General features: G+C 42.3%; 1 protein-coding gene across 1 annotated transcript in view; it reads left to right on the top strand.

Annotated features, from left to right (window-relative positions):
• The window catches only part of POMT2 (protein-O-mannosyltransferase 2), a 42,491-nt gene that overhangs the window by 4,887 nt on the left and 24,915 nt on the right, over window positions 1-12,689 (top strand). Inside the window, exons 2-6 of the mRNA XM_015418363.1 lie at window positions 3,426-3,510; window positions 4,905-5,009; window positions 5,945-6,053; window positions 7,970-8,078; window positions 10,359-10,518. Of these exons, the coding sequence (XP_015273849.1) occupies window positions 3,426-3,510; window positions 4,905-5,009; window positions 5,945-6,053; window positions 7,970-8,078; window positions 10,359-10,518 (568 nt within the window). The remainder of the gene's footprint in view (window positions 1-3,425; window positions 3,511-4,904; window positions 5,010-5,944; window positions 6,054-7,969; window positions 8,079-10,358; window positions 10,519-12,689) is intronic.

Raw genomic sequence — 12,689 nt, 5'->3', positions numbered from 1 at the left:
AGGGATCGAGGACAGAAGCATCATCCAGAAAGCCCTTTTAGAGACAGAAAGCCTAAGTAAAGGCAGAAGGACTTGGAAAATGGCCTTTTGAAGCGAAGAATAAGAAGATGATCAGAGACTTCTCTCATAACAACTAACAAAATAACATATAAATAGTGAATTGTTATAAGCAAGAACTCTACAAGTATATTGTGATACTAAAACTAATTGTATTAACATTTTTACTAACAGTGAAAAGATCTCCTCTTGGGGTTTTAGTTTAGTGTGGTTTGCTTTCCTTTATCCTTAGTTGTAGTCCCTTCCCTAATATTTCTTTGTAGTTTTTGTAGTATTTGCAAAATAAAAAAATATCCCTCCAGGGATTTAAAAAAATAAATAAATGTGTGAGCTGGAGGCTAAAAAACTGTGAGCTAGCTCATACTAACTCAGCTTAGAGGGAACACTGGCACCCACTTCATGTGCAAGGAAAGGGGGTAAAGCTATTATCTGGTGGGGCATGTGGATGGCAGGTGGTTTGTACCTTGAAACAGCTGCTGCCAAGGGGACTGGTGGATAGGTGAGCTTCATGCATGATATGGAAGTAAAGGGCCCATCCTCTCCCCTAAACCCCATACCTTTCTCTACAGGCTTTTCATGCTTATCCCAGCACCTGGGTAGAGAGCAAGCTGGCCACAGAGAAGACAGAGTAAAACCACCAGCACCAAGGCAGCCTCCCAGGAAAAGAGCAAACTGACCACAGTGGTGGGTGGGGTTTTTACTCTGCTTTCAGCATGGCCAGCTTTCTCTTTTCTAGCAGATTGAACTGATGTCCTTCATGCTAATAAGTAAGTGGGAATTCAAAGAGGGCAATCCCTTGTCACTCACTCCAGATACACAATGGTTTTCTACAGTTCAGCAGTGCTGGGTAGAGACATTTATTTATTTCCAAAATGTATATTCCACTTTTCTGCCCTTACATTATACAATGAATTATACAACCATTAAAATAAACCCCTTTCCCAAACATACCTCATTAAACAACTTCAAAAAGAGAACAGAGTTAAAATACAGATGAAACTGTTAAAATATATACAAAGCATAAAACATTGGTTAGGAAGGAGGGATAATTGAGGGAATGCCAAATGAAACAAAAAAGTCTTCAGTCTCTGGTGGAAGATGGCAACAGGAAAGGACAGCAAATCTCCCTGGGGAGAGAGTTCCAGCGCTTTGGTCTCGTGAGCAAAAAGACTCTCTCCTGGGTTGCTACCTGCTTGATCTCAGAAGGTGGGAGTACTCAAAGCAGGGCGTTCAAAAATGACTGTAATGGTCAGGCTGGTTCATAAGGCATCAGGCAGTTCTTCAGGTATGTTGGTTCCAAGCCATATAAGGCTTGAATTATGCCTAGAAACAAATTGGAAGGCAGTGTAGGTGGGCCAAGACTAGACTGATACAGTCCCTGACAGCCCACTCCAGTCAGCATGCTGACTGCAACATTTGGTACCAATTGAAGTTTCTGATCACTTTTCAAGGGCAGCCCCATATAGAGTGTGTTGCAACACTCTAATCTAGATGTAACCAGACCATGCACTATAGTGGCCAGATCTTTTCTGTCCAGGAAAGGCTGCGGCTGGCTAACCGGTCAAAGCTGGTAAAGGGCACTCATGGTCACAGCCAAGGGGAGTGCAAGCCCTCCAGAACAGGTGAAACCTTAAATCCCAGGTCATACTTTCTTCCCACTTCTTGTCAGGTTTCAGTTTATTAGCCTATACTTTCTTCCCACCAGTAGCATTTGCTTCTTGTCAGGTTTCAGTTTATTAGCCTGCATCCACTCCAAAACTGCTTGCAGGCATTAGTTCAGGGTTTCTGCAGTTCCCCTGGGACCACCTGGATGCGCAAATTAGAGTGGAGTGTCATCTGCATATTGGTGAGAACCCAGCACAAATCTCTGGATGACCACACCCTGTGGCTTCATGTAGATGTTAAAGAGGTTGGGGACAAGACTGAACCTTGTGGGACCCCAAAGACCAAGGGGCTGAACAGCAGTCCTCCAGCATCACTTTCTGAAACCTACCCTTCAAGTAGGACCAGAACCACTTCACAATGGCGCCCCCAATCCCTACTTGCACAGAAGTAACTATATTTGTTAATGTAAAAGATTAATATTATTTATTAATAGTTATATTTTACATTATTGTATGTATGTGTTTGGCACGCAAGTCTTAAGGTGGTCATATGGTTGATGGTGATTGTGAATGTGGCTCTCCATCAGCCATGGAGTGAGTGTCACTGGCTAAGTCAAGAAGGGAATGATAGCTGATGAACAATTGATAGAAGGCTTTTTAGCAGTAGTGCCAGCTTGTGGTACAGCTAGTACTAGTGAGCTATGCATCAAAGGTAGACTTGTGTCTTGAATTAATGCTTACGTTTTCAAAGTGCATCTTTACATTTATCTGTTTAACCAAGTTCGTGTTCCTTCTAGCATTGTTACTGCCTCAACCCAGTTCATCCCTGCTCAGGAGGAGCCTATTCTGAACAATCCTTCCTGGGAAGCAAATAAGCCAAATTTATGTAGATTGTACACCTTAGTCTGCATGAAGTTGAGCTATTAGATATGGGATTATTGATTTAAGATCTGTGCAGGAGTTCGGTTGCACTGCCTAAATTCTTTGCAATAGGGTGAGAGTGAGGAGGTTTCTGGCTACTTTATTTATTTATTTATTTATTCCACTTTTACCCCGCCCTCCCCGCAAGCGGGCTCAGGGCGGCTTCCAAAACTGACAAGCAGTATTCATACACAATAAAACATAAATACAAAGCATCAGTTAAAACACAAACAAACAAACGTTATTCCACTTAGGTTCAAAGTGGAAACTAACAAGTGGTTTCAGCTGCTGTCCTGTTCTGCTCTTGAGGGTGGATAGGGTTGAACAGCAAAAATCTTGTCACCAAATCTCAGTCTACAGTTTTCATGGCCTTTCCTTTGTTTGTGTGTACTGATTATGTATTATAGTTATAGGGGACAAAGAGTAATATATGACAATACCAGCATTGAGAAGTAGGTGACATTTCAGGCACCTCTGAACATTTATTTTTCTTTCTTGCATAATATCTCTCAGGTGATGATAATAAGCATACCAAAGTTCATAGCCTACTTGGAAGAAAAGTTGACGTTGTATTCTGGTGTATTCAGGACTGAGGATCTAGATGACTAAGAACTGTATAGACTAGCATCTATTTTATATTTACTTGGAGAAGTCTCTAGCTAGCCAGTCTCAGACCCCTATCTGTAGTGTCATATTTAAGGACAAAGAAGAATTCTGATTTGTGGGCTTGCTTTGAACAGATCTGTATAAAATTCGTCACACTGACCCAATTAAAGGTGGCAAAGATATGGGCTACTAGTTATCCTAGTCACTAATAGTAGTGACTTCTTTCCCTTTTCACAGTTGGGATGAAACACATTTTGGAAAGATGGGAAGCTATTACATTAATCGGACTTTTTTCTTTGATGTCCATCCACCTCTGGGGAAGGTAAGCAACTATTTACTTGTTTGTTTAAGCTTATATCCCACCCTGTCCCACAGGCGGGCTCAGGGTGGCTCACAACATATAAAATATAAAAAGTAAAAAAAGAATAGACATATAATCATAGCCAGATTTAAAACAGTCAGAAGATGGCATCTGAAACAAAGACAACAGCTCCAGAGCAGTCTGTAGTGCTTCCTGTAGGATGTTGGTCAGATAATAAATTTTTGTGAGCAGGTGAGGCCAAGATGGTTGAACATCCACCGCCTCAGCCAAGGGCCTGGCAGAACAGTTCCATTTTACAAGCTCTGCGGAACTGTAATAAGTCCCTCAGGGCCCTGATCTCAGATGGGAGCGTGTTCCACTAGGCCGGGGCTAGGACAGGAAAGGCCCTGGCCCTGGTTGAGGCTAGGTGGATATCTTTCGAGCCAGGGACTTCCAGTAGATTTTGATCTGCAGAGCGCAACTGAACTATCTTAAGTTCTTACATGTTTTAGAATCCGGTAAAATCCCTTAGTTGTGGGATGGCTTTATGCTGATATAATTTCATCTCCAGTAAACATTCTAAATGTGCCCATGGTTGTTCTGGTGATTGTGCTTCTGGATGTGAAGTCAAGCTGATAGCTCTAGACTGTTGCTCCATGGACCTATCTAATGTCTTTTTTATAATATTTTTTGTCATGGTTGCACACAGGTAACTTTGTATGAAAATACCACATGCAAAAATTTAAAAATTGATATTTGGTCTTAATTAGGCAGGGAGACCTTATTAATGCCATAATAAATATATGGTTTTTCATAAATGCTGGGATGATTGTTGCATACATTTGAGTGTATTTAACCAGCAAACTAGAACTAAATAGGGATGGGGAGGTTGGTTCACGAACTGAACTGATTTGTAGCAGTTTGTGACCCCTGCTTTCTGCTCCCTGCCACTTTTGGTGGGGAGCAGAGATCAGGTTTAAATGGCTCCGAGCCATTTAACCCCCTGCTTTCTGCTTCCCACCAAAATCGATGGGGAACAGAAAACAGGGGGTTAAATGGCTCTGAATAATTTAAACCTCTGTTTTCTGCTCCCGGTGAAAAACAACTGAGTGGTGAGGAGCAGAAAGCAGGGGCTTAACTGGCTTGGAGCCATTTAACCCCTGTTTTGTGCTCTTCATGAACTGCCGTGAACCGCCTTAAAATTCATGGAAGTTTGTGGTGGCTCTTCAGTTTGTAAACTTTGGTACACAAACTGCCCAGAATTCATCACAAACTTACGTTTGTGAGGCAGTTCATGCCCATCCCTACTTCTAAATGTAGACAATATCTTTTTTATAATAGGGGGCATTAATTTGATATAACTTTCTTCATCTACTGAGCTAGCCTGACTTGTTCTTTTCCTTTTCCCTCACTAGATGCTAATAGGACTGGCTGGCTACCTGAGTGGTTACAATGGGACGTTTCCTTTCCAGAAGCCAGGGGACAAATATGAAGAACACAATTATATAGGAATGAGAGGGGTGAGACTATATAGGCCTTCTGAAGCAACTAGAGCCTTCTCTGAAAAGGCTAGAGCAGGGCTCCCCAACCTTGTTGAGCCTGTGGATGCCTTTGGAATCCTGTGCCTTTGACACAGTGTGGTGGGAGTAATCACAAAATGGCTGCTGCAGAGAGCCAGTTTGGTGTAGTGGTTCAGTGTGTGGACTCTAATCTGGGAGAACCGGGTTTGATTCCCCCCTCCTCCACTTGCACCTGGCTGTATGACCTTGGGCAAGCTGCAGCTCTGATAAGAGCTGTTCTTGAAAAAGAGCAGTTACTGTCAGAGCTCTCTCAGCCCCACCTACCTCACAGGGTGAGTGTTGTGGGGAGGGGAAGGGAAAGGAGTTTGTAAGCCGCTCTGAGACACCTTTGGGTAGTGAAGGGCGGGGTATAAATCCAATCTCTTCTCTTCTTCTCTGCAGGAGGTAGAGCCCCCCCAACACAGAGGAAGCTGGGGAGGGTGGGATAGGAATGGTAATTTTTTAAAACTGTGAAAAAGGAATGTGAAAGAGAATAAAACCAACACTGTGGTGACAGGTACCGCCAAAACAAAGTCATTTTAATCTGCACAGCCCATCCGATCTCAGTGGCTAATCAGAAGCCCTGCTTGGCAGGAGCCCTACCTGGCCCCATCCACAGTCTAAAAACACTCGGCGGGCACCAAGAAAGGTTTTGGCAAGTGCCATGGCACCCATGGGCACCCCTTTGGAGACCCCTGGGATAGAGGCTGTTCCCTTTCCTTGTTGCTTCTTGTTAAATAATGTCTGCCTAGGTTTAAGAAGAGTTTTTCATAACAAGGGTAAGACCTATTTCATTCATACAGGTGTTCTGGTGTTCTGTGGGACAGTAATGGGATGGGTAGTTATTGGCTTAGCAGAAGGTCCTTTAGGTGAAGATTGTTTCTATTTTTATTCAGTTCTGTGCATTTCTTGGTTCGTGCCTGATTCCCTTTTCTTACCTCACGGTGCTGGAGTTGTCCAAGTCACTGCCTGCAGCAATGCTCACGGCTGCAATCCTGATTTTTGGTAAGTGTCTTCTTAATATGTCAAGAATCATCTTACTAATTTGTCCCAGAGGGGAAGGAATTGGACTTCAAGGAAAACATGGAATGGGCTCCTGAAGTGTCTAGCCTCTTGTTCTCAGTTTGTTTCTTTGCTTTTTATCTTGAGACTACATCTAGTAATGAACTCAGGGAGGAGTTGTAGGGATGAATCTCCTAAGGTTGTTCGCTATTCATTGCTTTTTATTTTCATAGAAATCTTAAAGTGCATCAGAATTTGCTCCTAATATATAAGCACTTTTATCTGAGAACTGAAGGGTGTCGAGCTAGGGTCAGGTATTGGTCAGGTTCAGGGCTGGGCTCGGGTGAGTATCATTGAGCAGCTGGTGGGGCAATAAGAACTGACCATCATCCTCACAGCATCGCTACTTGCCATCCCTCTTTTCTTAACATTTTTAATTGCTTTTATCTCCACACACTACAGGAAATAGGGGTAAGGAATCTTCTAAACTAAAATACAGAGTTAACAAGGATCATATAATGGTTATTCATCAGATTCTTGATGCTTCCCTATTAATTAAATTTTTCATTAGGAGAAAAAAAAGTTAACTGCTAATAATACTAATTCAAACAAATACAAGCATGGTTAATCGAAGTGGGTGCAACCATGTTCGATGTAAAATGACACAGAGATCATACATTCAGAATTCAGTTATTTGCGGGTTTTCTTTCCTCTACGTTTGTTTTTATCAAAGGCTAACTTAACTTTGAGTGGGTTAGGACTGGAGCTGTTTCTCCTGATTCTGATTCAGAGTCCAGAGTTCCTTCTGAAGACCTACATGTTGAACTGTTAGAACTTCCTGATCCATGGTCACTATTGTCTTCTGCAGCAGCTTTGTCCTCCGCTTTTACTTTTTCTTCCATGGCACTTTGGTGCTGTTCCAAAAATGCTTTTGCTTTGGCGACTCTCAGCCTAACCTACCTCACAGGGTTGTTGTGATAATATTAGAGAAGGGGAGAGTGTTGTGAGCCACTTGGTTTCCAAATTGGAGACAAGGTGGGGTATAAATGAAGTAAATAACTAAGTATTTAGCAGAGGCTTTCTGAATAATCTCAAAAGAAGAGATGGCAGGATAAAAGACAAGCAAGAAACAGTTTTGAGAGATGACCGAAGACATATGGTGAGAGTTTTAACTGCAGGAAGGAAGGAGCAGATTTTAGAGAAGTTGAACTAGAGGGAAGAAATGGCAGTGGCCTGGCTTTGGGAGGAGGGAGGGTGTGGTGGAGATGTTGACCTCATGTTGCATGCGTAGGAGATGGCATCATTGCCACTGGCACAATATCCTGTCTGGCAGTCATAGAAAGTATAAGCGAGGGAGAGACAGGCAATCTCAGTGAAACAAAATGATATGTTTAAGTTTAAAAGGGAACTTGTCTCTGAAGGATACTTTGATCTTTGAAACTATTTGTAGGGTTTAAATACATGGAAGGTCAGTTATCACTGAAATGCAGCTGCTGTGGTATATTGGGACAGCAGTGCTGAATAAACCACCAGCATATATTCAACACATTACCGGGGAGTGGTTCTGGGAGCATTTGGACACTCCACACATATGAAATCTGAATGTGGCAAATTGCACTGATGTATTGGCCGTTGTTCTGGTTGTGTGAATACAGGCATTCACTGTGACTGCTTCTTTAGAGTCACAGTGGGTTCCCTAAGATCTGTTGGTAGCATTTCCACCTCCCACTTGTTCAGGGATTTTAGCAATTAACCATTGTAAAGAAGCACCTTCAAGTTCTCTGCTTCTGGACTGAATAGTTTTGTTTTGTCCTTATTTCTGCTGTTCAATATAATATTGCTGGACCAAGCGTTTAACAAAACTACTTGACATACTGATTAGGGTCAACAGCTGATGCTGTTTTCTCTTACTTTTTCAGACACGGGGTGCATTACTCTTTCACAGTACATTCTGCTTGATCCAATTCTGATGTTCTTCCTCATGGGAGCTGTATTCAGTATGGTCAAGTATAATTCCTGTGCAAACAGGTAAGTTGTCAATTGTTGATCCTCATTATTTGGACAGGTGATTAGGGAAGGGCAGTGCTTCAGTAGTAGAGCATCTGTTTTGAATGCAGAAAATCCCAAGTTCAGTCCCAGGCATCTCCCAACTAAAAGGGCCAGGTACCAAACAGGTGATACAGGAGACTACTAATTAAGCCCCTAGAGAGCTGTTGTCAGTCTGACCTTGCTAGACTAATGGTCTGAGTCAGTATAAGGCAGCTTCATGTACTCAGTACCTTTTACTTCAGGGAAGATTTATTTTTGTTTGTTAATTTAGACTGGCAATTTTATCCTAGCAGTGTGGCTTAAGAGAGTCTGGGGGGAGATTTGAAAAAAAAATTATTTAAAACATTCCCATATCACCTTTCCACCCAGCTTAGGGTTCCCAAGGTGACAAAATATGTAATTCAACAATGAAAAAAACCAGGTACATAGTCAAAATACATACCCTAGGAAGAATGGTCAGTGAGCGAACATCAGACAAAACACATAAATCTCACCTGCTGGCAGAAGGCTATAATAGAGGGCAACAGATAGATCTCCCAAGGAATGGAATTCTGTAACTTGGGTGCCATGATCAAGAAGGCCCTTTCTCGGGTTGCCACCCATCTAGCCTCAGGTGGCAGGGGCACCCAGAGAAGGGACCCTGAAGAGGATCCTAAAAACAACTGAAACAGCAATAAAATCAATAATTAAAACTATAGTTATAAGTGTATAAAAGACATAACACATAAAGCTAAGAAAGTGTTGTTGGGAAGATAAAGGGCGGAAGAAAGGAGTGTACCACTCTGAGCTCCTTGGAGGAAGGGCTGAATCAAAATGTACTAAACCATAAAAAGAAAACAATTGCCTTGTAAATAGCCAAGCTGAATGGTGCAGCGTCCTGTGGGTCTTTTAGGCTTTGGGCCAGAGGCTGCTAGGATGGTTTGCAACACATTGCTTTAAGCTTAGTTGACCTGCAGATTAATTGCTCTACTCTGGGTGATAAATCTGTAAGGTGTTGTGATTTTATCTTATGATATTTTAAATGATTATTGTGTATTTTAATGGGACCATTGTGCTGTTGCTATGGTTTATTTGCTGATGCAGTAAAGACTGTGGGCTTAGTTTGGCAGTTAGTGTGCCTCCTCTGTAAGGCACAAGATGCTGTAGAGGCACACAATGTTTCTTACTGTTGGTGTCATTGCAAATTAACACAACTGGCATGAAAGCCTGCAATCATAAGTGCACTTACTTGGATATAGGCTCAGTGAAGGCTGGAAGAGGCCAAGAGGTGCATTAGAGATTGCTAGGAAGAACCTAGGGTGAGAGTTACCACTTAGGGAAGTGTAACTAAAAATGTGAAATGAATCCTACAACCCAAATGGCCATGGTGTTCCTTGATGGGTCCATATGTTCCTGCATACAAGGGGATGGACCCCCAGGAATGACACAAGGTGAAAGAATCCTGAAAGCATTCTGTATGTGGAAGGGTTTTCCTTCCTTATATTTAGAGGTCCATGGGGTCGCGAAGAGTCAGACTCGACTGTGCAACTGAACAACAATTACTACTTCCTTGACAATAATTTCCATGAGGGTTCAGATATTATCTCCAAATTAGCTTCCTCCACAGGAGAGGCCTCATCTTCCCTGAGGAGAGAGGATTACCTCCTAGAACAGGGGTGGCTAAACTTGCTTAATGTAAGAGCCACATAGAATAAGCATCAGATGTTTGAGAGCCACAAGATATGAACAAATATTCCATGTTTTTATTGGAAAATGTGCAGATTTGCTTTTTATTAATATTAAGCGAGACTGCCAAAAATAATAACAAAAGGGGTAAAAGCAGATATTGATAATGATATTTATTTGTCCAATGATATTTGCTTGCTAATGATATTTAGCTTCCCCAGCCACCCTCCCGGGAGCCACACAATATGTGTGAAAGAGCCGCATGCGGCTCCCGAGCCAGTTTGGCCACCCCTGTCCTAGAACCTAGTTCTCTTTCTTCATGAGGCACTGACTCTGTCTAATGCAGCCATCCCTTGCTTTAGGTGTTAAGATTTCTCTTCTCAACGTTTCTTGGACTGATCCTGAATCTCTTATTCTTAAATGCATTATGTGGAAGTGTGGCAAATGCCAAAGACATTTTACCTTCTCTGTCAGTGATACTTTAGGAATACAGTAACTCTTGCCTTAGATATACAGTATCTCTTGATTTATGGTGTAAGCCCCTTCCAAAAGTTTGTTTTCAACAAGATGTTTTTGAAACCTTGTGTCTTTCAGGCCCTTTTCTGCCCCCTGGTGGTTCTGGCTGTGCTTGACTGGGGTAAACCTTGCAGGTGCAATGGGGGTGAAATTTGTTGGTCTTTTTGTGGTCCTGCTGGTTGGATTGAACACAATATATAACCTTTGGGAGCTGTTAGGAGACCTCAGTCTCTCACTGGTAAGTGTCTGAAACTTAGCATCCTTAGCTGTTTTGTGCGATGGGATAGCAGAGAAGAAGGTTGTGATAGCATTGCTACCGCTGCAGCCAGTGGTCGTTGTACTGGACCCAGATGATACCTATGGTATCGATCAGTCTTAATGTGTATTGGAATACCAGTTTTGAAAGCATGCAAGGCTTCCATCTGTACCATATGTTAAAGGGTGCATAAGTTAATTTTGGTTTTGAGTTGTATGGCTATATCTACTGTTATCTACTGTTGCCACTGATTAGTTTAAGACTACAGTGTAGAGTTCTGAAGATGGTTTTGCTATGAGAAAATGCTGTTTGTTAGAGGCCTTTGATGGTGCTTCTAATTTGCTATGACAGAGAAGGCTGAAGCTGTTTTGACCTTCAGCGCAAGTGATAAGATTCATAGGCGGCTGATGTATTTTTGCACACAATGCATCATGGCCAGTTACTGGCTTAGAGCTGTGCGTGATGGGTGCTGCAGCTCCTGCAGGCTGAGCTGCTTTTCTGAAGATAAAGAAAACTGCAAATCTGTTCAGTTTTGCACAATGAAGGATTTCCCCCCCCTCCAGGCTTCAAATAATTTGCCTGAGCAGTGCTTGGCTTTTGAGAAGGGGCTTAAATTATTTCAAGGCACTTTTTTGGACACATCAAATATGACATATGCTGACCTAAGGGATAGATGTTATTAAATCTGTACCCCATTAATACCAAAGAAATGGGCTTTGCAGCCTGTCATAGTGCTGTTTATTCAAGCTCATCTTCACAGAGGTGTTATAAATTCTTCTCTAGTTGTCTTCTCAGACTGCTTTTGAAGTTTCAAAATCCAATTTATTTCACTTACTGTTTTTATATTTGGTAATCATGGTTTTCTTTCTTCTGTACAATTTGTTTTTCCTGATTAAATTAAGTCAATGTGTGGTACAAAGATGCAGCAGTCCAATTTCTCAAAAGGGGTTTCTAATGTCAGCTCAGTTAATTGCATTTGAAATGGGACAAATCCATCATCCTTAAGCCTCCCGCTTGCAGATGGCTGTGAAGTAATTTCCCTTCATGCCAGCAAAACTCCATAAATATTAGGCTATGCAAGACAGTGTACTAATTCCAGAAGAGGAACTGGTGAAATAATTTATTGATTGCTAACCCTTCCTCAATTACGATAAAAAAGCACTAACAATAGGAAAGCTTAAACCAGAAAATTACTGTTATGCACATGTTTTTTCTATAAGAGATGGTTCATACTAGATAATTGTTCAATATACTTTAGGGGTTTGCTATGATCTTTTATTTAATTTGTGTTTTGTCTGGAGAGCTACAGTAAAATGCTAACAATGCAAAATCGCAGAGTCAAAGGATGAGCAATGACTTCAGCGGACAACTGGTGACTGGGCAGTCCTTTAAGCCCCACTGAAAACAACTAGACTTGCGAGAGCTAGCGGGTTAAGGCCCAGCTTTGGGCAACTGGCTTATAGAAGCTAGCACGGCTTGTGTACACAGAACAAACAGGCACAGACAGATATTTGCAGTTACAAACCTTGATTAATGACTGAACTGACCCTGATCCCAACCCTGAGAGGGCAGTGCCCTGCTTCTAATTTTAGAAGACTTATACTGGACTTATCTACCCTGCCCAAAAAGGTACCTTTTTCCGGCCATTCCTGGACCCTGATTCTAAGTCTCCGGACTCCTTGTGGGTTCTCTCTGCCAGTGCTCAGGCAAGACTGCTTTTACGAGTCAGCCGAGACGTTGAGGAAAAGCTGAAATCAGCTCCGGTGCACCAGGTTTCACCGTGTCTGCTTTACCTGGTCCAGCGTCTATGCTCTTCGCTACCAGCAGGGGGAATCCACCATCTGGGTCGCCAGGTTCTGTAGCACAAATCTGTGCCCCATATGCCCCCGGGGTCAAATATGGAACACACAGGCGGAGTCCAGTGAATTAGATGATTATCTGTTTATTGCAAGAAACAGGAGATACAGGGCTGGATAACTTAGCACCCAGCAACGCCAAGCTGTATACTGCCATAACCAGGAAGGGCAGAAGGTCTTATACCCCAGATGACATCAGTTATAGTTTACACACTTCCAAATTAAACTATTTAACTATATCCATGGTAGAGTGCAGGTTTGAACCCTGGTCTCCCAGATCCTACGTCAGCCCTCTAA

This window comes from Gekko japonicus, unplaced genomic scaffold (genome assembly GCF_001447785.1).
Source record: "Gekko japonicus isolate JY-2015 unplaced genomic scaffold, Gekko_japonicus_V1.1 scaffold3, whole genome shotgun sequence".
NCBI lineage: Eukaryota > Metazoa > Chordata > Lepidosauria > Squamata > Gekkonidae > Gekko > Gekko japonicus.
Note: the sequence above shows the minus strand (reverse complement) of the source record. Positions and strands in the feature narration are given on the sequence as shown.